Below are 25,345 nucleotides of genomic sequence, written 5' to 3'. Positions count from 1 at the left end.
GGCACCTGGGTGGCTCAGCTGGTTAAGCATCCGACTCTTGATTTTGGCTCAGATCATGATCTCAGGGTCCTGAGATTAAGCTCCACATCAGGCTCTGCATTGGGTCCCCTGGGCATAAAGAGTGCCTAAGATTCTCTCTCTCCCTTTGCCCCTCCCACCACTCTTTCTCGCCCTCTCTCCCTCTCAAATAAATTAAATAAATAAATAAATGACAGAGTCAGATTTAAAAAAGAAAGACTGAGAGAAAATACTTTTAAACCACAAATTCAAGAAAATTTATACCTAGAATACACAACTCTCAAAACAGTAGCCAAGGGCGCCTGGGTGGCTCAGTTGGTTGGGCGACTGCCTTCAGCTCAGGTCATGATCCTGGAGACCTGGGATCGAGTCCCGCATCGGGCTCCCTGCTCAGCAGGGAGTCTGCTTCTCCCTCTGACCCTCCCCCCTCTCATGTGCTCTCTCTCTCAAATAAATAAATAAAATCTTTAAAAAAAAAAAAAAAAAAAAACAGTAGCCAAATAATCTGGTTAGAACATTGGAACAGACATGAATAGACATTTTACTAAAGAGAATATACAGATGGCTAATAAGCACATGAAAAGATGTTCAATATCACGTGCCACTCTGGAAATGCAAATAAAAACCACGATGAGATGGTATTATACATCAGAATGGCTAAAATAAAAAATAATGATAATAGCAAATACTGGTGAATGTAGAAAAACTGGAGCACTCATACACTGTTTGTAGGATTGTAAAATGGCAGCCAAAATTATACATGTAGTTATCATATGACCCAGCACTTGCACTCTTAAGCATTCATTCCAGAGAAATGGAAACTATGTACACATAAAAACCTGTACACAAATGGTCATAGCAGCTTTATTCCTAGTTACCAGGATCTGGAAATAACTCAGATGTCCTACAAAGGATGAATAGTTAAACAACTGTGGTATATTTATAACATGAAATGCTACTTAGCAATAAAAAGAAATGAATTATTGATACATACAACTTGGATAAATATCAAGAAATATTCTGAGTGAAAAGAGTACCAGAAAAGATTCTTGTGATGGAACTGCTGTGTATCTTGATTGTGTTGGTGGTCACACAAACCTACACATGTGATAAAATCGCACGGAACTAAGTACACACATACACATGCACACAGACAGATGGAAATCTAAATAAAGTCACTGAGTTGTATCAATGTAAATTTCCTGGTTATAATATTGTTCCATAGTCATGCAAGATGCTACCCTTTGGGGAAACCAGATAAAGCGTACACAGGATCTCTCTGTATTACTTTTTTTTTAATTAATTAATTTTTTTTGCTGTAGTGTTCCATGATTCATTGTTTACATATAACACCCAGTGCTCCATTCAATATGTGCCCTCTTTAATACCCATCACCAGGCTAACCCACCTCCCCACCCCCCTCCCCTCTAGAACCCTCAGTTTGTTTCTGAGTCCACAGTCTCTCATGGTTCATCTCCCCCTCCAATTCCCCCCCCTTCATTTTTCCCTTCCTACTATCTTCTTTTTTTTTTTTAACATATAATGTATTATTTGTTTCAGAGGTACAGGTCTGTGATTCATCAGTCTTACACAATTCACAGCACTCACCATAGCACATACCCTCCCCAATGTCTATCACCCAGCCACCCCATCCCTCCCACCCCCCACCACTCTAGCAGCCCTCAGTTTGTTTCCTGAGATTAAGAATTCCTTCTCTGTATTACTTCTTATAAGTACATGTGAATGTAGAATTATCTCAAAACTGAACTTAAAAACAAAGCTTCAAAAGAATCAAACTGATATGTAAGTAAATTAACTGCCTGCCAGAAGAAAACACTCCATTAACCACAACAAAATCTAAACTCACAACAACATAGCATCCATTACCTAGAGCATGCATTAAAAATTACTAGGCATGTAGGGGCACCTGAGTGGATCAGCCGGCTGAGCTTCTGGTTCTTGGTTTTGGCTCAGGTCATGATCTTGTGGTCCTAGGATTAAGCCCCACATTGGGCTCCACACTCAGTGTGGAATCTGCTTGAGATTCTCTCTCCCTCTGCCCCTCCCCCCACTCACACACTCTCTCTATATAAAAAATAAATAAAATCTTTTTAAAAAATTACTAGGCATGTAGAGAAGCAGGAAAATACAAACTATAACAAAGAAAAAAATCAATCAATACAAACTGACATAGAAGTGACTAAGATGATGAAATTAGCAGAGAAGGATTCTATTATAGCTATTATAATATGGTCAAAGATTTAAGGAAAACATTTGTGTGATTAAGGAAAAGTAGGACATCTCAAAATAGAAAATTGTTAAATATAAAAAGAAACCAAAAGATATTCTACAACTAGAAGAATACAATATGTGAATGGAAAATTTACTGAATGGACCTCATAGCAGATTAGACTCTGCTGAAGAGAAGAAAAGTAAACTTGGGGGCGCCTGGGTGGCTCAGTTGGTTAAGCAACTGCCTTCAGCTCAGGTCATGATCCCACGGTCCTGGGATCAAGTCCCGCATCGGGCTCCCTGCTCTGCGGGGAGCCTGCTTCTCCCTCTCCCACTCCCCCTGCTTGTGTTCCCTCTCTCGCTGTGTCTCTCTCTGTCAAATAAATAAATAAAATCTTTAAAAAAAAAAAAAAGAAAAGTAAACTTGAAGACATGGAATAGAAATGATCCTAAGTAAACACAGAAAGGAAAAACAGCTGAAAAAAAAAAATGAACAGAGACTCAATGGACTATGAGATAATATTAAGCAGCTAACATAATTGTAATTGGGGAGGAGAGAGACATTGGCACAGAAAAATACATTTTTTCAAGATGATGGGAGTTTTCTTTTTTCAAATTTGATGAAAAACATAACCCCATAGATCCAAGAAGCTCAATGAAGCAAGGCAGGATATTGGGGGAGGCGGGGCATACTGTAATCACGTTTCTGAAAACCAAAGATAATGAAAAATCTTCAGTGTATCCAGAAAAACAAAGACACATTATATTCAGGGTCAGCAGGGATTATCACTTGCTTCTCAAGAGAAAGAATGCAAATCAGAAAACAACAGAATGAGTAACATTTTAGTACTTAGAGAAAAAGACTATCTAAAATTCTTTATCTAGAAAAGTAATGATCAAAAATGAAGGCAAAAATAAAGATATTTTCAGAAATACAAAAGTTGAGAGAATTCATCGTCAACATATGTTCCAGTTATATATTCCTGGTAACAAACTACCCTGAAACTCAGTGGGGCTTGAAACAAGTATTTTACTATATTTCACAATATTGTGATTTGGAGATTTGGGCAAGACATGGTTGGGTGAAACTTTTCCTTGTGGCATCAGTCAAGCTCGCTTGATATATTCACTTACATATCTGGCTTTATCTACATGGCTCTTCTCACATATCTAGCACATTGGCAGAGATGGCTGGAAGGCCAGGCTTGGCAGAGACTTTAGACCAAAGAACCTACATGTGGTCCCACCAACATGGGGCCTCAGGGTAGTCAGACTTCTTACCTACTGGCTTTGAGAGCAAGAGTTCTAGCGAATGAGACAGAATCTACATGATCTTTTATGACCTAGACCAAGAAGTCACAAAGCATTACCACTGCCATATCCCATAGTTGAAGCAATCACAACCTAATGCATTTCAAAGGGAAAGAACATAGCCCTCCAAATAGGAGGAATGCCAAGGAATTTGTGGAAATGGTTTTAAATTGCCAGTCTACCCTCTGGCCAAAAATGTTTATATTCCTCCCTCATGTGATATGTATTTGTCCCTTCTCTAGACTCTCCAAAAGTCTCATTCCATAATGGCATCGAGCTCAGGTTTGAAGCCCAGGAGCTTATCATCTAAATCAAGTCCAACTAGGGATGAGGCTCCATGCAGTTTCCTGAGATCAGATCTTGATCTGGAAATCTGCAAACTAAAGAGACAAGTTATCTGCCCCACACATACCCAAAATAGGGTGGTATGATAGACATAGAACAAGTGCAATAAATAGATACCCATTTAATAAACAAAGAAAATAGAAAGTCACCAATCCATTGAAATTATAAAATCCAGCTGGGCATATGTTACCAGTTCATGATTAGTGCCTAATCCTTCTCCCTGGGAATGATTTTCCATAATTTTTGGTTCTTACCCCTCAGATCTCAGTTTTGCCCTCTAAGTCATTCTTCGTTTTCCATAGCACTAATCCATTTCTGTAGCTGAATAAATAGCCTACTGAGCCTGCTTCCTGCCCACAGAAGTTTGAGAATCCAAAAGTCTCTCTTCATTTTGTACAGTCTCCATTTGGTGGTGTTTTGGTTTTGTTTTTCTTTTTTCAGTATAAGCTGATATTATTACTATAAAAACTTTGTGGATTTAGAATCTATTCTATTAGATAAAAAGCCACATATACAAATATCTTCTAGATAAGCCCTTTTCTACCTTAGGCTCCATATGAAGCTACTATGGGACAATATCCTTCAGGTTTTTAAAAGCCTTATTGTTTAGGAGAGAGTGTCTGTACTACCACCCCTTAAGAACCTTACAAGGCTTTTTATCTCTTTCTGAACTCATTACAAAAGGTTTTACAATCACATCCTCAGCTTCGTCTTTACCTTGAGTCCATGATTTTCTAACAGAGCCTTGAATTTTATCTTTGTTCTATGGCTCTATCTTTCTTTGAGTATCTTCTGTTGGGAGACATTAAGGATAAAAAATAGTTTCATTTTCAGATCTTGTTCCTATATAGTTCCTCTAAATTTCTGTTTGAAAGTTGAATAATTCCTTCTTTAGTACAGCTCTATCCATATCTTATGATACATAATTTAAAAACAAATAAATAAAATATAACTTTCAGCATTCTGCCTGGAAATCTCCTAAGCCAGATCCATCAGTTCATTAAATACATTTTATGATTACCCATGTTATCACATTTGCTAAACCATCTGCCATAACAGAACAAGATCCTCCTTTCTTCCAGCTTCCAAAAACATTTTCCTTATTTTCTAAGCTCTCATTGACATCCTCCTCAAAGACTATCAGGATCCCACTAATAGTCTTCTCAAAGCCCTGTCAACTTCTGCCTCACATCTTGTCCCAAAGCCAGTGCCATGCTTTAGGTTTTTGTTACAACACCCCAAATTTTGTTCCTCTTATCTAATACTATATAACTGCTCAAAAAAATAGTTGCTTAAAACAATAATTTTATTATATCTCATGATTAAGAAAACCATGAATTTGGGCAAGTTTCAGCTTGGTGATCTTTGCATTCCTCGTGGCATCAAGAGAAGTCACTCGGGGGTATTCACCTGGTGAATGAGAAGTTTGGAGGATTCAAGACAGCTTCACTCACATATCTGGCACCATGGCAGGGATGACTAGACCACTGGGCTTGGCTGGCTCTGTTGACCAGAATGTGGCCTCTCCAGCATGGCAGTCTTCTCACATGGTGGCTCAAGGGTTTAAGAGCAAGTGTTCAAATAAATAAAGCAAGAACTTCACAGTCTTCTATGACCTAGCCTCAGAAGTCACAGTGTTTCATTTCTGCTGTTCTGTACAGGTCAAAGAAATCACTAGCTTACCCAGATTCAAGATGAGGAGATAAAGACTCAGTATCTTTGTGGAAAAAGTGTCAAAGAATGCACAGCCGTTTTTAAAAGCCAACATAGCAGATATGCAATACAGAAAACATTAAAGGAAGTTCTTAAGGCTGCCTTGAAATGATACCAGATGGAAACTTAGAGCTACAGAAAAGAATGAAAAGCACCAGAAATGGCAAACATGTAGGTAAATAAAAAGGGCTTTTTTCCTTATTTCTTAAGTTCCCATGTAGCAGTAAAAATATATGACAACCACAACACAAAAGAAAGGAGTAAAATGGATCTGACCTTAGGCAATTGCAGAATCAACTCATTTTTATCAACCAACATGGAAATTATCAATATTGTCAATCAATGAAGCAAGGGAGATAGAAAAGGTGCCACTCTCAAAGAATACAATAATAAGATCATTGACAACATGTCACAATATCAGAGGGGGTAGAAAAATGATATCAGGGTATTTTATTCCACTATGTCTCTCCTTGAGATGTCACCATGGGCTGGCTGTGTCTGCACGAGGACTTCTTCAGATAGGCTGTCTCCAAGTTCAAATATCAAAGTTGTCCTCTCTCTCATCTTTTCAGGCACTTTTACTATCCCGGATACTCACTTCATTATCCCTTTAGACCTACTTTAACATCTACGAACAAAGTTTATAGATTCAAAACAAAAATTCACCCTTCGGAAAAGTGATATTAAAAATAGTTCACTACTAATAATTAGAATCCCAAATAATGCTTATTAAGATGAGTAAATCAACATCTGTGTATTTTTAGGGAAAAACATCATCATTATTTTGAGGTACTTGATATAAAAAATTTGAACGGACTGTAAATCCATTGTCATTACCATAAGGAATTTCAACCTTAACACTTGTCAGCCAAAGAACGATTAGACTACAATTTTAAAGGATCAGAATATCTGATTTCTGATTGATGACAAATAAAAGATGTTTTGTCAAGTGAAAAAAATAAATCATCTTCTGCTATTTGTCATCACCTACTTATGTGTACAAAAACTGGGTATACTTCTGAGGTTAGGTCATAAAAGGCCATGTAGGGTCTGCCTTGTTTACTGAAACACTTGCTCTTACAGCCCTGAGCCATCGTGTGAGAAGACAACATGCTGGAGAAGCCACAATACTGCTCAACAGAGCCAGCTGAGCCCAGCCTTCTGTCGATGGTAACCGTCAAGAATCTGAAAACATCATTATTAATAGGTCTTGAAAAGGGATGTGTATAGTCATTTCAAGCATAAACTCCAGTATTAATAAATCATGATCAGGATTATTCGCTGCAGGTGGCAGAGTTTGGAAAAGTGTTTAGCAGTGCCTATCAAAGTTGACTGAACATATGCATACCATAAATCCAGTCATTTCACTCCTGCATGTATTTTGAACAGGAATGTATGTGTATATTACATATACAAGTCCCAAAAGACATGTACTAGAATTTCAAATCAGACAGAACCTCTCAGATTAGCCAAAACTGGAAACTACCCAAATACTTATTGACATAAATTGGATAAATTATGTGCTATTTACAAAAGAATTCTAAGCAGTAATAATAACAATCTACATAGAACAACATGAATGAATCTCACAATGCTGAAAGAAGCTAGACACGAAGAGTACATATTGTATGGTTCTACTTATATAAATTACAAGAATAGGCCACACTATTCTATGCTATTAGAAGTCAGGATGGTAGTTACCTTTGGGGCAGCAGGTAATGGCAGGAAGGCAAGGTTGGAGCACTGGTATTGTTCCGCTTCTTGATCAGGGCGCTGGTTAGGTAAGTGTGGGAGTTTAAAAACATATCCACAGATCCTTGACACCCCTTCCATTAGAAGGTGAAGTCCAATTCCCTCCCTTTTTATATGGGCTGGTCTTAGTGACTCACGCCCAACAAACAATACACTGGAACTGACACTGCATGATTTCCAATGCTGGTTAGAAAAGGCACTGGAGCTTCCACCTGGCCCTCTTTCTTGGGATGCTCACCCTGGGTACCCAGCCACCATGCTATGAAAAAATCGAGGAATCACATGGAAAGGCCCTGTGGAGGTGTTCTGGTCACAGACATAGCTACAGTCAGAGCCAATAGGGGAGCATCAACAGCCAAACATGTAAGTGAAGGAGCCTTCAGATAATTCCAGCTCCCAGCCTTTAATTTAACCTACCAAGCCTTGCCCAAATTGCAAATTCATAAGCAAAATAAATGTTGCTATCTTAAGCCACCAGGTTTAGGTAATTTGTTAGGCGAGTATATGTAACTGGAACACACAACAGGTGTGCTCACTTTGTAAAAATTCATCAAACTATGTAATTATGATAGGTACACTTTTCCTTATGTATTATTGTAATTAAGTTTGAATAAAGGTTTGAAATAAAAATCATATCATGGAAACAAGTTCAAGTTTCTCATCAAATTTTTAAATAGATTTTATTGAGAAGTTTTATATAAATTCAATGTTTCATATCTCCCTAATACTTGTGCTTTCCTTACAATTACATGATATAAAGAAAATGTGGATTTTTTTTCACCACGCCCAATTTAGACACCTCCTAATCTCTGCCAGTTTGCCCTCATACACTGCCCAAATCTAATTATTTATCATGTATGGCTGTAAAAAAAGCTGGGAAGCACTGCTATAGGAGATATCTGCCCACCACCATTCCCTCTTCTTTTGTTGATAGGATCTTACTGTCCTGGGGAGAACTACCTGCCTTCTGATCAACCAGGTTATCTGAGACCTAATTGCTCAACTTTTCCCTTAATTCTATTTTTCTTCACATCCTTCTAATAAATTTCTATTTTATTTAAATTGATAATATTTGATCTCTAGTTTCTGCAACCAAAGAACACTTACTGATACATATCTCCACGCTAGCATACGGCCATATAGTTGATGACGAATAAATATGAAATAAAATGTTTACAAAATGATTTCTGAGAAAAGCAGAAAGACAGCATAGTGGAAAAAGAATAGCCTTTTAAGAAATATTGCTGGAACAACAATATATGAACTTGAATCCATGCCTTAAACCATAAAAAAAAAAGTAACTCAAAATTCATCATAGACCTAAATATACAGCCTAAACTGTAAAACTTCTAGAAGAAAACACAGTAAAAGGTCTTTGTGAACTTAGAGTAGGAAAAGATTTCTTAGAAATGGCACTAAAAGCACAATCCATAAAAGAACAGATTGGACTTTATTAAAATTTAAAACTTCTGCTCTTCAAAATTCTTGTTGAGGGGCACCTGGGTGGCTCAGTCATTAAGCGTCTGCCTTCGGCTCAGGTCATAATCCCAGGGTCCTGGGATCGAGCCCCACATCGGGCTCCCTGCTCAACTGGAAGCCTGCTTCTCCCTCTCCCACTGCCCCTGCTTGTGTTCCCTCTCTCACTGTGTCTCTCTCTGTCAAATAAATAAATAAAAATCTTAAAAAAAAAGAAAAAATTCTTGTTGAGAATGAAAAGACAAGCCACATACCGCAATAAAATCTTTGCAAAGCATGTATCTGATAAAGAACTTGTATCCAGAACATATAAAGAACTCTCAAGACTTACAAAAACAACCACCCAATTTTTTTTTAATGGGACAAAGATCTAAACAGACACTTCACCAAAAAAGATACACAGATAGCAAATAATCACACAGAGAGATGTTCAACATCATTAGTCATTAGGAAAAAAACATATTAAAACCACAAGATATCACTGCACACCTATTAGAATGGCTAAAATTAAAAATGACTGATCATACCAAATATTGGTGAGGATGTGCAGGAAATAGATGGGAATGTAAAATGGTTCAACCACCCTGGAGAACCATTTAGCAGTTTTTTAAGAACCTAAACATACATCTACCATATGACACAACCATTCCACTTCTAGATTTTTACCCAAGAAAAAAGGAAATATATGTCCACACAGACTTGTACACAAATGTTCATAGCAGCTTTATTGGTAATAGCCCCAAACTAAACACAACCCAAATGTCCACCAACAGATAAGTGGTTAAGTTGCAGTACATCCATATAATGGAATACACTCAGCAATAAAAAGGAATGAACTATTGGTACACAGAACAATTTGAACAAATGTCTAGAGAGTGATACTGAGTAAAAAAGACCAGACCAAAGAAAACGAAATACATACTGTCTGATTCTACTTACATAAATCTTTAGAAAATGCAAATGAGTCTATAATGACAGAAAGTAGATCAGTGGTTGCTTAGGTGTGGGAGGCAGGGAGGGATGCAAGGAAGAAATTACAACAGGGCTTCAGGAAACTTGAGGATGATGGATATTCACTTGACTAGATGATGGGGTATATATACATCAAAACATCACAAATTACATACTTTAAATATGCTCCACATATTACATGTCAATTATACCTCAATAGAGCTGTCTAAAAAATAATAATAATAATAAACCTCTAACTCAGCTGTCAGATTTTAAGAGGAGCAGAGAGGAAGCAGAATGGAAATCTCAGTTAAAGGCCTCACTGAGGTTTGTGAATTATCCAAGTATGCAAAGAATCCATGCTTCCGTCGCCTAGCTAAGCCTCAGCATAATGAGCCATCTCTCTGCTATTCTCCAGCAATGGTGACAACCACCACTACTTGGTTCTGTTTTCAGGAAGAGAATAACCCAATCAGTATAAAATTAATTCTATGTCTTGCAGGAGATTGTCAACTGAACATATAATCCACATTTATAAACATTTTTCACGAGTGTTCTACTTGCAGGGTAGTTTTAATATTGAGAGTAAACTTTTTGCATGTAAATCCCAATACAGACACACTAGTTATTTAATCTCTGGGAACCTCGGTTTCTTCATCTGTGAAATGCCATACAAAATAAGAAAAACAGGGAAACTAAAAAGAGCAGACTGTGCCAGAATTATTAATTCTTCTTTTTGGCCAGAGCCTCTTTCCTCTCCCTCTGTTCTGAGAGATGTCCCTTTCTTCCCATCACCACCTGCAGTAATTATTTTGAGTAAGTCAACCTTCTCTCCCATGCTCCATTCCTCTATCACTAGACCCTTTGAGAGAGGTCTATGAGGAAGGTCCCTGCCATAGTCCTGACTGACCATCACTAGTCAAGAAGGGATCCACCAGATTCAGCTGTGACTGAGGACCACACTAATGTGTTGGGCTGGCCTTGAGCTCTCTGTATTGCATGTTCTGGAGGTTAGGTTTCACTTTCCAGACAATCATTATTTGCTGAACAGTTGGATGGGGAATATCCCAAGAGTATCCGCATTTGTAATGGCGGAGAAGGTAGTTTTCCAGGGTGGTCTGTGTTCTCCAGGAGCTAAGCCATAGGAGCTCCGACTGTTTAAGGAAGGATACAAGAACTAGGGCTTACTTAGTAGGAATAATGGTTGAGCCCACAGGCTGTAGCATTAACCGGCTCCGGCTTCAATTCCCAGAAGTCACTAAATGTGTGGTACTTGAACATTTCTGAAACTCATTTTTTTTTTCATCTTTACAGTGGGACTAGAGCTATCTAATTTCTATAAATGTTATCAACTTATATTATAAATTACAGCACCCTGACCAATTACCTTGAATACTAAAGAGAGCAGTTAACCCACTAATTCACCTTTTCTTAACTATATACTTAAAAGCTTGCATAATTAAAATTTGCTCAGAAAACAAACCTTTCCCCTTCTGAGTTAAGAACTTAAGAAGACAAGAGGCGCCTGGGTGGCTCAGTCGTTGGGCAACTGCCTTCGGCTCAGGTCATGACCCCAGGCTTCTGGGATCGAGCCCCGCATCGGGCTCCCTGCTCCGCGGGAAGCCTGCTTCTCCCTCTCCCACTCCCCCTGCTTGTGCTCCCTCTCTCGCTGGGTCTCTCTCTGTCAAAATAAAATAAAATCTTTAAAAAAAAAAAAAGAATTCAAGAAGACAAAACCTAGAAACAAACTAAAATCAAGGTCCTAAAAAAGGATACAAACCTCAAAAAGCCAGGCAGGTTTGCCAACAAAGCTCCGCCTCCATGCAAGCCCTGCCCACTTCCGGCTACCCCACCCACCCTCTAACACTAGAACACCGCCCCTCTCTGCAAGGTCCCGCCCCCCGCACCTGATCTTGGCTCCCATTGGGCGAATCTGGATGCTGTATACACACCCGACACACGCACGTTTGGCAGGGGCGTCTTCGCGCCTGCGCAGCAGCACCGTCAAGCGGCTGGGTACTAGGGGCTGGGGGGAGGGGGGCGGAGGTCAGGCCGAATCTTCCTCCGTAATAAGCTACGCGTCCTGCGGTCCTGGCTCCGTGGGTCCGGTCGGATCGGGCCTGGGCGCTGGAGCTGCTGTGGCTCCCGCCGCGGCGGGTGCGATGGAGGCGGTGCCAGAGCCCAGCACTCACGCCGGGGAGGCCCAGACAGCGGACGGTGCTAGTAGATGAGGCGGCGGCGGCGGCGGCGGCAGCACGGGCTCTCCATGAGCAAGCGGCGGCGGCGACGGGTGCGGCGGCACCGACGGTTTTCGGTCCCCGGGGAGGTACGAGAAGTCGGCTTCCTGGTGGACGGAGACTGGCCGGTGTGGGAACGCCTTCCGCGGCCTGGCCCTCCCGCCCAGCGCCCGCAGTCCCAGGCGCTTAGGGGAACACTACCTGGACGCGGGCAGGGCTGCCCAGCCGTTTCACCTGCTCCAGGCTCGGGGACCTGCCAGCCGTGCGGGGCCAACCCTGGGTGCCAGGGCTTCGCGGGCGCGGAGGGCCGGGGGCGGGGTAGGCGTGGCCGGAGCGCGGGGGACAGAGGCGGGCGCCCACCGCGCGCCCAGCAGGTCCCTACCCCGAAGCCCCGCGCTGCTTCAAGGGGGAGCGCGTGGCCGTTTTTCAGATTATTTCGGGGTGCTGATTCGAGAGGGGACCCTTAGGACCGCCGAGTTCTTAGGGAGTCTGGCATCCAGTGCCCAGGGCGAATGGTCTGGTCCGCACGACCAGCGTGGAGTACAGATGGTCACCCTTGAAAATGACCGCAAAAGAAGGGTGTCGTTTTGCCAAGGAAATAGAGGTCGGGGGAGTTTTTCAGGTTTATTTAAACTGGAGGGCCTGTTGAATCAGGACAATAATGCCAGCAGGCTACATCCTCCAGGGCTTGTAATACAGTGCCTAACGAAACAGTCTTTTCGACGATGTGGTGAAGTCTTAAGTCAGTTTTAAGTAAAACTCTTTGCAGCCATCTCACCACCTTTTTTACTTATTTTTGTTGTAATTTACTTTGTAACAAATCACCACCTTAATACTGAAACGATTAAGTGTCCTCTAGTTCTTCAGCTTCTCTCCCGTCCTTTCCCTTCCCCCGGAGAAAGGCTGAAGAAGTTAGTTTCATTTTATGTATATATAAGTGTATATAAAATTGTAGTTTATTTCTCTTAAGTATAACTGTTGCTGTAGCTACCTCTTATTTGGTCATGTCTAAAAGATAATTTGAAGAAAAATAGTGCAGAGATTTACGGCTCCTTCCCAATGCAACATTTGGGGATCTGAGCTCAGGCTTGTGAACTTGCTACAAAGTTTTTAAAAATTAAATAGAAATAAGTGAAACCATGAAGAAAGTTATTTTCATTTTTAAAAGTATTTGAATGCTGTATGATTTTTTTAAAAATCTCCAGAAACATTAAGAAGAAACAGTTTGTGTTTGCCTAAGGCTCCAGATTTACCACGCCCTCTGATTCCTAAATGGTTGACTAGAGCCAACATGTTACCGACTATGAATAAACATCTACACTTAAGACTAAATATAGTGTTGAATATTTTAGAGGCCTCAGTCTTGCCTCAAGCCGAAAATACCGTGCGCGCGCCCGCGTTTAATATATTGTAGAACTGAATTTTTAGTCTGCTAGTATTGTAAAATCAGTTTGAATTTAATTTCTTTAAAGTGTAAAACGGTTTTTTTTCTTAACTGAAGTATAGTTGACACAATGTTACATTAGTTTCAGGTGTACAACATAGTGATTCAGCAACTCTATACTTTATGCCATGTGAACTTTATTTCTTACACAAATAAAACACATAGGTCTGCAGTATTGAGTATTGGATTTATGTTGTGCTTGGGAGGATGTGTGTGGCACTTTGAAAAGACTGTCAAAATAAGACACCTCAGTCACTTTTCGCTTCCTCTTCCTCAGATGCTTTGCTTTCCTTTTTCATGAAAATATACTTTTCCATAGAAGTAACATTGAGAAACCCTGTGATGTTTTTGGTTTAGACATTTATTGTGCCAAGTAAAGCAGGGTTTTCAATTCAGTTTCATTAGGACCGCATTCTTTGACTTTTTAAAAATTTTGCTTTATATAACACACATGACACGAACATGTTTGTTATAATACTATCAATGACTAAAAACAAATGGCTTAGCTAACCTCAAAGTTAGGAGAAGGATAAATAACAGTTTAAATAGGGAGGACACCCCAGTTCATTCCCAAAACATAAGAAGATGGGAATCAGATTACTTACCAAGTTCTGAGTCAGATCTTCACAGCATGGCCTCTGTAGTTCGAATTATAGAATATCCAGCATCATCCTAAATTGCAAGTGAAAATCCCAAAGTGCATAGAAATGATTTTTATATCAGCTGTGCAACTATTCAGTTAAGTACTCTGGATTACTTTTCATATGTGGTCTTTCAAAGATAATTGGCCATTATTTTGTAGCCCAACTAAGAATTCCATTATAGCAATTTCATAAGTGGAATCATGCATATTAAAAAGGAAATGAAGTACAGCTTGTATTTTGAAGGGAGAAAGAGGTTTACATTAGGAATGCACCCAACCAAATTTAGATTGCATCTTCAAATAGCTCTGTTTTCATTTAGAATTTTTTATTTCAGGGTCTTCCTATATCAAAGATAAAATCTGCAATATAATTAGTATAAAAGTCTATCAAATGCTCATCCTGTATCCCAGAAAAGATTGTACTTCTTAATGGTCTTTCCAGAGGACATGCATATTGCCAAAAAATGGCTCAGCTTGAATTGTTTTAAATTTTTTCATTATATTGGTAGGCCTTCTGACCAAATTTAATTTGGATCTTTTTTTTTTTTTTAAGATTTTATTTTTAAGTAATCTCTATACCCAATGTGGGGCTTGAACTTAAAATCAGGAGATCAAGAGTCACATGCTCTACCAGCTGAGCCAGCCAGGCGCCCCTAATTTGAAGCTTTAGATAGCTTTGTTTTCATTTAAACATATTTCATGCATTTAACGTATGAAATCACAAATTTACATGTCCTATCTTAAACTTTTAAAATGCAGGATGAAGACACTGTTTGAAGAGATCAAAGCATCAATTAAAAATAACTATAACCAAGACCGCTCATTTTGGAGGCCTGTTCTTCCTTGGGGAGGTGTTTTTACTATCAAAGCTGGCCGCAAAGCAGTATCCTGTACACCACTCTACGTTGAAATAAGACTGAAAAATACCTGCACCATAGATGGATTCTTGATGTTATTATATGTCATTCTTAATGAAAATGAAAATTTTCCCAGGGAACTCTCTCTTCATTTAGGTAGAGAGTTTGTAGACTGTTTCCTTTATTTAATGGACACCTACAGTTTCACAACTGTGAAGCTACTTTGGATTTGGGACAAGATGGAAAAACAGCAATACAAATCTGAAGTTCATAAAGCTTCATTAATAATTGATTTATTTGGGAACGAGCATGATAATTTTACAAAAAATCTCGAAAATCTCATGTCTACCACGCAAGAGAGTTACTGTTCCAACTGGCGATGCCCAACTCGAGTGCAGGAAGATCAGCAACGCACAATTAATATAAAGTAAGTTGCTTTGAAGTCTGATACTTTTAGCAAAGATAATATACTTTTTAGATGAATGTTGCTATAAATAAATCAATATAGTTAAAAGTATTTCCTAAAGTACAGACCCTGCGTAATTACTTACACATAGCAACCCCACAAATGCAGGGCTGTAGTAAGCCCCGTGACAAAAGTGTTACTGTTTATTAAATCCAAATATCTTGGAATTGACTTTGTAAAACCAACTGATAACTATTTCACTTGAAAAGTAATGAATTAGTCAGTATGCAAAATGTTTTATTCTTGCTTTGAATTGCTAATATGACCGTGTAGATAATTTTTGTGTCATAAACGTAACCTCTTAAAGAACATTTAATACTATATTAGAATGTGTCACCTCTTGAATGGATTTCTGTTGGGTTGGCTATTTCTACATGAACAAGATTGAAAGTATTCTTTCATGTACATGGCCAGGGCATAATTATAGACGGAAACCCCAAACTTGGGGTTTGGGGAATCTTCATACCTGGAGAGGATATGGATAGGAGGAGCTTTTTCACTGACTAGGAAAGGTGCTCATAGCCTGCTGTGTATTTTTGGCTTTGAGAGAGAAGGCAGACCTCCAGGCTGGTAAATGATAGGGAGGAAGGCCAAACTGGCAAGCCCTAGTGGAGTGTTGGGAAACATCAGAGCCCCCAGGGGACATGAGCTGGAAAAAAGATAACTGCCAGTGGAAAAACAGGACCAAAAAACAAACCCAAACACATTGTGTCTGAAAGTGCATTTGGCCCTGTGGTCCAGAGAAGCAGCCTAATAGATACTCCCTTTTTGGAATATACATCACATACCCTAACTTACTAAATTCACATTTGTTTATAGTATATTTAGTTTAATATTGAAACATCATGCTACTTACGGAAAGCTGAAGATCTTTTATTCTTTTTAAGAATCTGCCAATTAATGTCTTTCTTGTTTCTGAAATACACTTTGTCCATTTTCCTGTATTGCTGATACGATGATGTTGAGTTTGAAATCTGTCAGGGAAAAAAGTTTCATTACTCTAAATTGTAATGGACTAAAAAGCATTTTAGAAATCTGTTCTGTTTTTTCAAAACTGGTATCAATTTGTGTATGCTCTGAAAAATATTTATGATCCTATATTAATGCTAATATTTTAAGCTTCTCAATAAAATATTTCTCATCATACTATATGTATATAGTATGTATCTGTATTCTCTATAACTTTTTAAGGCTTTTGCCTATATTTTAATCCTATATTTAAAACAATCTCTGAAGTATGTAGGAAGAAATTTTTTAACAAATCAGGTAACAGAAGCCAACAATGGCTGTAACTTGTATTTAGTCATGTAACTAATTGGCAGCTCTCCTAATTCTGGGTCCTCCTTTCTTCCCCCAAAACCACAATCCCCTCTACTGAAACCTCTCAGAAATTTTTTAAAGTAACAACTGCATATTTCAGGATCAGTTTCCAGAAAGATTTAATGTTTCTTGGAAAACTTCATGCATTAATGTTTATTAAGTTCAACTGATTTCTATAATTATAACAAAGATGAAAAACAGAGGTTATACTTTTATACTTGGTTTGCTAATAATGAATTGACCTGTAAAATTGGTTATCCTAATAATGTATTTAACATGTAAAATTCCAAAGTAATTCTTACATACATTTTGTATTTGTTGTAGTCCTCCCCAAGAAATTCCTCATGGAAACTTGATACGACTGGCTGTGGATGAGTTATTCTGTTCCAGGATTGAACTGTGTGAAGAGAGTGGGTGAGTCTATGATAGACATTTAAGATGAAAGTATTTCTGTTTTTTATAAAGAAACCTGGGGGCGCCTGGGTGGCTCAGTCATTAAGCGTCTGCCTTCGGCTCAGGTCATGATCCCGGGGTCCTGGGATCGAGCCCCGCATCGGTCTCCCTGCTCAGCGGGAAGCCTGCTTCTTCCTCTCCCTCTGCCCCTCCCCCTGCTTGTGCTCTCTCTCTCTCTCTCTCAAGTAAATAAATAAATAATCTTAAAAAAAAAAAAAAAAAACTCTTTAAAAAAAAAAAGAAGCCTGAACAGATATGTTCTTTGATGTTAATACTTTAGGAAATAGCAACTCACAAATATTTAGGAAGCCTAATGTTTTTAGAATCTTAACACCTGCGATAGTTTACTGTGCCATCTTATGCTGTGTTGTCATTATAAAATTTCACTATATAGAATATACTACATTTAATTGATGAATACAAAGCAAATGCCTTTTCTTTTTTTCCCCACTGCTGAGTAGGTACAATAAAACCTTGGTTAACCGGAACCCAGCTAATCGGACTCTCAATTAACTGGATTTTTTTCTGCATTCCTCATTTAGGAGAAAGAGGTAAATGGCAACCAAAAAAGTTAACATAGTTTAAAAAAAATTCAAAAGGGGCAGAACATATTCATCCCAGTCTCTTAACAATTTATATATCTACAGTATTGTACAATGAGAATTAAGATTTAGAAGGATGATCTTACAGCTAATTAATCACAGAAGAAGGGAAGAATAAAATACATTCAGTTAATTGTACTTAAATCCAGAAAGTGAACTAATGTATTTTAACAGCAAATACTGAAACAAAATGGTTTTCTGGTTAATACTTTAGTCAGTAATGTTTGTGAACCAAAATACTGTGCCCTGAGAATTCCGGTTAATCGAGATTTTACTGTATTTGTGGTATTCTGATTTGTGGTATTCTGATCCATATGCTTAATACGTGAGACTACTAAGAAAACAGAATTTGTTTCATCCTAGTGGCAAAAAGATGCAATTAGGGAATTTTATGCAATATAAAGAGGACTGGAAGAGTCCTACTATTTACCTCTCTGCCAGTATTATCCTTTGAAACCAGCTGAGAGAGGAAAAAAAAAAATATATGGACATATAAAAGCTTTTATGTCAGTTCAAAAACTACATATTTTGTAAGCTTAGGAAAAAAAATAGCTTTTCCTGGAGTTTTGCAAGTATTATTTCTTGTATAGAATCTCACAGCCTATAAACTTCTAGGCATAGATATATAAAATACTAATATAGCCACAGCATTACCGACACCTAAAATAGATAATTATACTTATTATGAAATTAAGTAATAAAGACAACCCAGAAGTGATAAAAGACAATTTTGTTTAAAGTGTGATAAAGTTCATGCCTATTTTCAATTTTAGGTGTGGTGGCTTAAGAGAATTTTCCCAGCGAGTTTTCTGCCATGGGGCACCCCCTTTTGTTGTCTTAAATATGCAGCATTGGAAATCTGAAGATCTGGCATATGTACCATATTACTTGGATTTATCTGATCACAAGTAGGTGTTTTTTGTGTGTGTTTTATAAAACTAATGAAAAGTAAATTTATTTTCTATTTTTCTGCTATTCTATCATGACTGTGACTAGCCCTTAAGGAAATATTGTTGAAAATATCATAGTTATCTATAATTATGTATATTCTGAATAAGATTAGAATCTACTACAGGGGGTTAGTCATTGGCAATGTGCATGGTAGTTGGACTATGGGATAGACAGAATTGAGTTCAAATCCCAGCCCCACCTTTTACAAGCAATGTAACGTTGGGCCCTAACTTAACCAGCTTACACATCAGTTCTTATTCAATGGAACAGAGATGACAGTACCTCTCTGGTACATTATTGTGAGATTTAATGAGATAACACATGTAAAGTGTTTAGGCTAGTACCTGACACGTAGTAAATAGTAATGACTGGCTATTACTTGTATTTCAAGTCAAAGTAGTGTATAGTAGAAGGTCATTGTTTAAACAAAAAATGTTACTTTCAGCATTATAGATAAAAATGTATGCATACAAGTTAGGACATACAGGGTCTTTTAACTTTTTGCCTTTAAAAGGTTTTCTCTTATTTAATAGAATGATACAAATTACGAGTTAACTTGTTAAAATGTTTTTCAGAATACTTAAATTATGTCAATTTTTTAAAATTCTTAAATATTTTACTCCAAATTATCAGTTATAGTATGTGCTTTTTACAGACATATCTTTTTTAGGTACTAGAATGCAAACAATATCAATATTTTTATTCCTTAATTAAAAATTTAAGGGGCATCTGGGTGGCTCAGTTGGTTAAGCGTTCGACTCTTTTTTTTTTATTCTTATGTTAATCCCCATACATTACATCATTAGTTTTAGATGAAGTGTTCCATGATTCATTGTTTGTGCATAACACCCAGTGCTCCATGCAGAATGTGCCCTCCTCAATACCCACCACCAGGCTAACCCATCCTCCCACCCCCCTCCCCTCTAGAACCCTGTTTGTTTTTCAGAGTCCATCGTCTCTCATGGTTCGTCTACCCCTCCGATTTCCCCCGCTTCATTCTTCCCCTCCCGCTACCTTCTTCTTCTTCTTCTTTTTTTTTTCTTAACATATATTGCATTATTTGTTTCAGAGGTACAGATCTGTGATTCAACAGTCTTGCACAATTCACAGTGCTTACCAGAGCACATACCCTCCCCAGTGTCTATCACCCAGTCACCCCATCTCTCCCACCCCACCCCCCACTCCAGCAACCCTCAGTTTGTTTCCTGAGATTAAGAATTCCTCATATCAGTGAGGTCATATGATACATGTCTTTCTCTGTTTGACTTATTTCGCTCAGCATAATACCCTCCAGTTCCATCCACGTCGTTGCAAATGGCAAGATCTCATTCCTTTTGATGGCTGCCTAAGATTCCATTGTATATATATACCACATCTTCTTTATCCATTCATCTGTCGATGGACATCTTGGCTCTTTCCACAGTTTGGCTATTGTGGACATTGCTGCTATAAACATCGGGGTGCACATACCCTTTTGGATCCCTACTTTTGTATCTTTGGGGTAAATACCCAGTAGTGCAATTGCTGGATCATATGGTAGCTCTATTTTCAACTTTTTGAGGAACCTCCATACTGTTTTCCAGAGTGGCTGCACCAGCTTGCATTCCCACCAACAGTGTAGGAGGGTTCCCCTTTCTCCGCATCCCCGCCAACATCTGTCCTTTCCTGACTTGTTAATTTTAGCTATTCTGACTGGTGTGAGGTGGTATCTCATTGAGGTTTTGATTTGGATTTCCCTGATGCCAAGCGATATTGAGCACTTTTTCATGTGTCTGTTGGCCATTTGGATGTTTTCTTTGGAAAAATGTTCATGTCTTCTGCCCATTTCTTGATTGGATTCTTTGTTCTTTGGGTGTTGAGTTTGATGAGTTCTTTATAGATTTTGGATACTAGCCCTTTATCTGATATGTCATTTGCAAATATCTTCTCCCATTCTGTCGGTTGTCTTTTGGTTTTGTTGACTGTTTCCTTTGCTTTGCAAAAGCTTTTTATCTTGATGAAGTCCCAATAGTTCATTTTTGCCCTTGCTTCCCTTGCCTTTGGCGATGTTTCTAGGAAGAAGTTGCTTCGGCTGAGGTCAAAGAGGTTGCTGCCTGTGTTCTCCTTTAGGATTTTGATGGACTCCTGTCTCACATTGAGGTCTTTCAACCATTTGGAGTCTATTTTTGTGTGTGGTGTAAGGAAATGGTCCAGTTTCATTCTTCTGCATGTGGCTATCCAATTTTCCCATAAGCGTTCGACTCTTAATCTCAGCTCAGGTCTTGATCTCAGGGTTGTTAGTTCAAGCCCCGTGTTGGGCTCCACACTGGGTGTGAAGCATACTTAAAACAACAACAACAACAACTTAAGGAATGTTTAAATATAAAGTTTTGTCTTTTTTGCTACACTTTGTCATTTAATTTGCAGGTATTTGTTGGAAGGTGCCACATTATTTAACAAAGAGGAACATCATTATTCTGCAGCCTTCCAAATTGATGGACATTGGATGCACTACGATGGCCTCAGAAATGTGAATTTAATTTTGTTAAATAAACCCCCAGAGTTTCTCCTCTTGTCATCATTGGTTTATATTCGAGCAACAGAGAAATAAATATAGACTGATGCTACATTAAATTGTTTTCCCTCCTGCCCATGCTCCCCCAGATGAAGGGCTTTTATTTTGTATATACTTGGTATCCAAGGAAATAGTTGAACTATACTAGTTTCAGAGGTGTATTTTCCAGTGTTTAGCCCCAGGTAAATATTATATATAGACAATCTATGCAAAAATGTTTATATTTCTTTTTTCTATGTTCTGGGTTATTTTTATACAAGCGTACTTTATGTTGAAATAAAATATATCTTGTAGCCTTTGTATTTTTTATTTATATGTACTCAAAAGATTTTACAGTTCTGTCTCCTTGAAACCAAGAAAATACTTCATCATTTGAATTCTCAGTTTTTCTTTTTGGGTATTCAAATAAAACCGGGGTACAAGTCAGTATTTCAGTTTATATAAATTTAACAGTTCAAAATGTATCTGACTATATTTTTTGCCCTACCTCACTAAAATCCAAAGTGCACTGTTGGATCTAGTATGGATTTGAATGTAGAACTTATAGATGGCTTAATCTTTTTTACTTGTTGATTTGCCTAGTTTCCCTGCAGCAGTTTTTAAAAATACTTTGGTGAGAATGTTTTTCTGACCTTGAATTATTTCTTTATAATGGCAAATTACTTTAACCACTTGCTCTAAAGTATTATAAACCTGCCAGCAGATTTTAAGTGTTAACTTGCAAGCTTAATTAAAGTTATTGTTACAAATAAATTATATAACTAATCTAACATAATTTAATGGAAATTTTCTAATAAAAATCTATTCTGAAGATAAGACAACTATAAATAAATATCAGGCAACTGGATGCTTACTAATGCTGGATTAACAATAGAAATGTACTTTAAATATATATTTAAGAGAAAACGGTACCTGGAATATTTTTTTCCTCTTAAGTCATATTGGCACAGAGAAAAAAGAAGTACCTAAATGTTTGGAGTAACAAACTGCTGGCTTCCTTGTAAGTAGTAAACTGATAGCATGAGGGTTTGATTTGCAGTATAAATCACTAGAATTTTATAGTTATCAGAAATTGTTTGTTTTCAAAACCCTAAGATTTTTGTTCCTTTTGCAATTTCAAGGAAAAAATCAAGTAGTCTCCTCAAGGGAAAATACTTTTTGCAATTTACCAACATTTACTTTATTGTTTAATTTCAGTAAACAGTCCATCTTAGGTTTTGGGTTGGGACTGCGTGCAGTATATTTGGAGATTTCTGTGTGACAACACAGTTCACTGCCATATACCAAAATGGTAAGATTTAATTCAGTAAATTAAATCTTACACTGGCTTGGTGCCATGTTGAAATAACTTACAAAATAATGAATAAATGTGAGTATAACATAGCTGAGAATGCCTCACTTTGAGCGAATACTGTGAAAATTGTGTCTTGCATAAGATAAAAAATAGTGATTTATTTTACAAAAAAATTACCCCAGAGTTTATTTAAATAGTCCCCCACATGTATTTACATAGGATTGATTTACAGTGAATTTTTATGTGGACATCTTATTGCATGAATCAAAGTATACAAAAACACAACTATTAGCATATATATGAGTGGTTTGTTAGCATAATTATTCCTAATGCAGATTATTCTTTTAAGAATTGCACTTTATTTGGAATAACACTAGTTTATCACAAAACAATGACTTACCTACCTCACAGGGTTGTTGTGAGGATTAAGATGTTTGTTAAAATCTTGACTACCTTGAACATGCTAATAAAAAATATATTTTTTTCTACCTCTTTCATATATAGGCAAGTCTCCCAGATTCTCTGTTACTAATAAACTTTTTAGATCTTTTCTTTTAAATTATTTATTTGGGCAGTTGCTCCTATCAGTAATGGACTTAATGTATAATAGAATTTAAGTATGCCTTCTGGACCCCAAGATGTGGTTGGATTTTAAGGATAATAGGTAGTTTATTGTTACAGTAGTGGTTGGTTGGTAGATAGAAGCAATTTCCCCTGCTGACCAAATAGTGGGTAGAAAAGGGGTGAAAAATAGATTATCTGCAGGATGTGAAGATGAGGGTATGGAAAATTATTTACAACCTTAAACACCCTTAGAAAAATTGGAATACTGGGGTGGGGGAGGGGGGAAGCAGTGAAAGATATGACAAAATAATAAAAAAAAATTTTTTTTAGATTTTTATTTATTTGAGAGAGAAAGAGAGCACGAGCCAGAGGAGGAGCAGAGGGAGAGGGAGAAGCAGGGAGTCTGATGTGGGGCTCAATCCCAGGACCCCAGGATCATGACCTGAGCCGAAGGTAGACACTTAACTGACTGAGCTACCCAGGTGCCCCCAGAATGTATTTTTAATAAAAATGCCAAAAACCATAACTAAACTTTATGGGGAGAGCAAAAATGATTTTAAAACCCTGGCTTCAATCAGAGGGGCATAAAGGACAAATAAAGCAAATTTAAAAAGGAATGTCCAACTTCTTTGCAGCAAAAGAAACCTTTTGCCTCCAATTTAGCAAATAATATTACTTAGATTTATCCTTCAAAGTAGCTTTTCATTATTATTATAGTTGATTTAATATCTGAGGCATTGTCACTGGATCTGATCCAATCAAAGAGGAAGAAAAAGAAAACTACCATAGGCATGTTTGCTAGGGTGACTCCCGTGTTCTATTTCATTTTTAGAGTATGAGTAAACAACTAAGCTATATAAGCAGATGACTTCTATAATGCATACACAAAAAGCTGTACATGTTGAGCATATCAACAGTTTAGTATTATAATTAAATGATTTAATGATATTTAGTTATTTGAAAAATAGTTGTGCTATAGGCATAAAGGGTAAGCAGTTCATGCAAAAGTGACTGCAATTATTGCTGCTGAACTATAGCCAAAGCAAACATTTATATTTTCATCTTCCTTTGTAAATGCTCTTAACATTTAAAATCAGCACCAAATTCTTCTGCTTTAAAAGCTACAATCAAGACAGATTTTGAAGTTCATCTCAATGGCTTGATGCTTACTAACAGGTTCCTACCCACCCAACTAGCCCAGCGCTATCTGGTCACCTAAACAACCTTTAGCCTCAAATTTAATATGATCCCAGGGAAAGCATAACCTTTGACTCTGTCTTAAGTTGAAGAGGAAGTTAGTGGGGAGCCCTCTGGAGCTAGATGATTTCTTTATATGCTGATTTCTACCGAGTGAGCAATCAGTTCCATAGTCCATCTATTGTTTTCTCAGTGAGGCTTCTGGAAGGTATCAAGAGGAATATCATTTGGGGATGCCTGGGTGGCTCAGTCAGTTAAGCGTCTGCCTTCAGCTCAGGTCATGATCCCAGAGTCCTGGGATCAAGTCCCCAGTCGGGCTCCTTGCTCAGTGGGGAGCCTGTTTCTCCCTCTGCCTGCTGCTCCCCCTGCTTGTGCACTCTCTCTCTCTCTCTGACAAATCATTTTTAAAAAAGAGGAATATCATTTGAAAATGGAAAAGTGAGCTACCCCAACAGGACCCTCAAAAATGATGTGGAATGGAACAGCAGCTTGGAGAGCAAATGAGCTGTGTAGACAAGTTAGCCACGGTAGAATTAGCCATCTGTTTATATGCTTATTTATAGTTTCATTACTTGCTTGTTTTCCCTTTGAATTTTGTAAAGTCCCATTTTTAATATGATTATAAAAATAATACATAAATCAATAAAAAAGAGTAAATCCAAAGAAAGTATAAATAAGAAAATGATCAACCATGATTTCTCCACCCAGTGATAATTAGTTCATACTAGAAAGCCTTTTTGAAAAGTCCAACATGGCTTCACAGTACTGAAGAGAACCAAGAGCCAAGGAGTTGGGGCTTTGAGGAAGTGTATACTCCTGGGGGTCAGTATCGTGGTGATACAAGCTATCAACGTGGAGAAACTTCGAGAGGAAAGTGAGACTGAAGAAAACTGCTGTGGTCATCTATTCAGACATTTCTTTCTACCTGGACACTTGTCTTTAGAAGCCTTCATCTTCTCAAACCT

At 37.9% G+C, this 25,345-nt stretch overlaps 1 protein-coding gene across 2 annotated transcripts; it reads left to right on the top strand.

Moving 5' to 3' along the window:
- The first annotated feature begins 12,044 nt into the window (after positions 1-12,044).
- C9H14orf28 (chromosome 9 C14orf28 homolog) lies at positions 12,045-23,078 on the top strand. 2 transcript variants are annotated; one of them, XM_021701489.2, is made up of 5 exons: positions 12,045-12,124; positions 14,882-15,406; positions 17,090-17,179; positions 18,594-18,728; positions 21,178-21,406. In XM_021701489.2, the coding sequence occupies exons 2-5, from the start codon at positions 14,883-14,885 to the stop codon at positions 21,359-21,361; spliced, it is 933 nt and encodes a 310-aa protein (XP_021557164.1). In that variant the 5' UTR covers positions 12,045-12,124; position 14,882; the 3' UTR covers positions 21,362-21,406. The 2 variants fall into 2 exon arrangements, with proteins under 2 accessions (XP_021557164.1, XP_044774101.1); XM_044918166.1 differs by lacking the exon at positions 12,045-12,124 and having other exon boundaries at positions 14,832-15,406; positions 21,178-23,078.
- The last annotated feature ends 2,267 nt before the right edge of the window (positions 23,079-25,345 follow it).

The sequence above is a fragment of the Neomonachus schauinslandi genome, chromosome 9, assembly GCF_002201575.2.
Source record: "Neomonachus schauinslandi chromosome 9, ASM220157v2, whole genome shotgun sequence".
In the NCBI taxonomy this organism is placed as follows: Eukaryota; Metazoa; Chordata; class Mammalia; order Carnivora; family Phocidae; genus Neomonachus; species Neomonachus schauinslandi.
Note: the sequence above shows the minus strand (reverse complement) of the source record. Positions and strands in the feature narration are given on the sequence as shown.

Bases quoted from the DNA above. Each gene is read 5' to 3' on its own strand.
- C9H14orf28 (XM_044918166.1), top strand. From the start codon at position 14,835: ATGAAATCACAAATTTACATGTCCTATCTTAAACTTTTAAAATGCAGG. The intron at 17,180-18,593 runs GTGAGTCTATGA...TTTCAATTTTAG, and splicing joins GAACTGTGTGAAGAGAGTGG to GTGTGGTGGCTTAAGAGAAT. The intron at 18,729-21,177 runs GTAGGTGTTTTT...TTTAATTTGCAG, and splicing joins TTGGATTTATCTGATCACAA to GTATTTGTTGGAAGGTGCCA.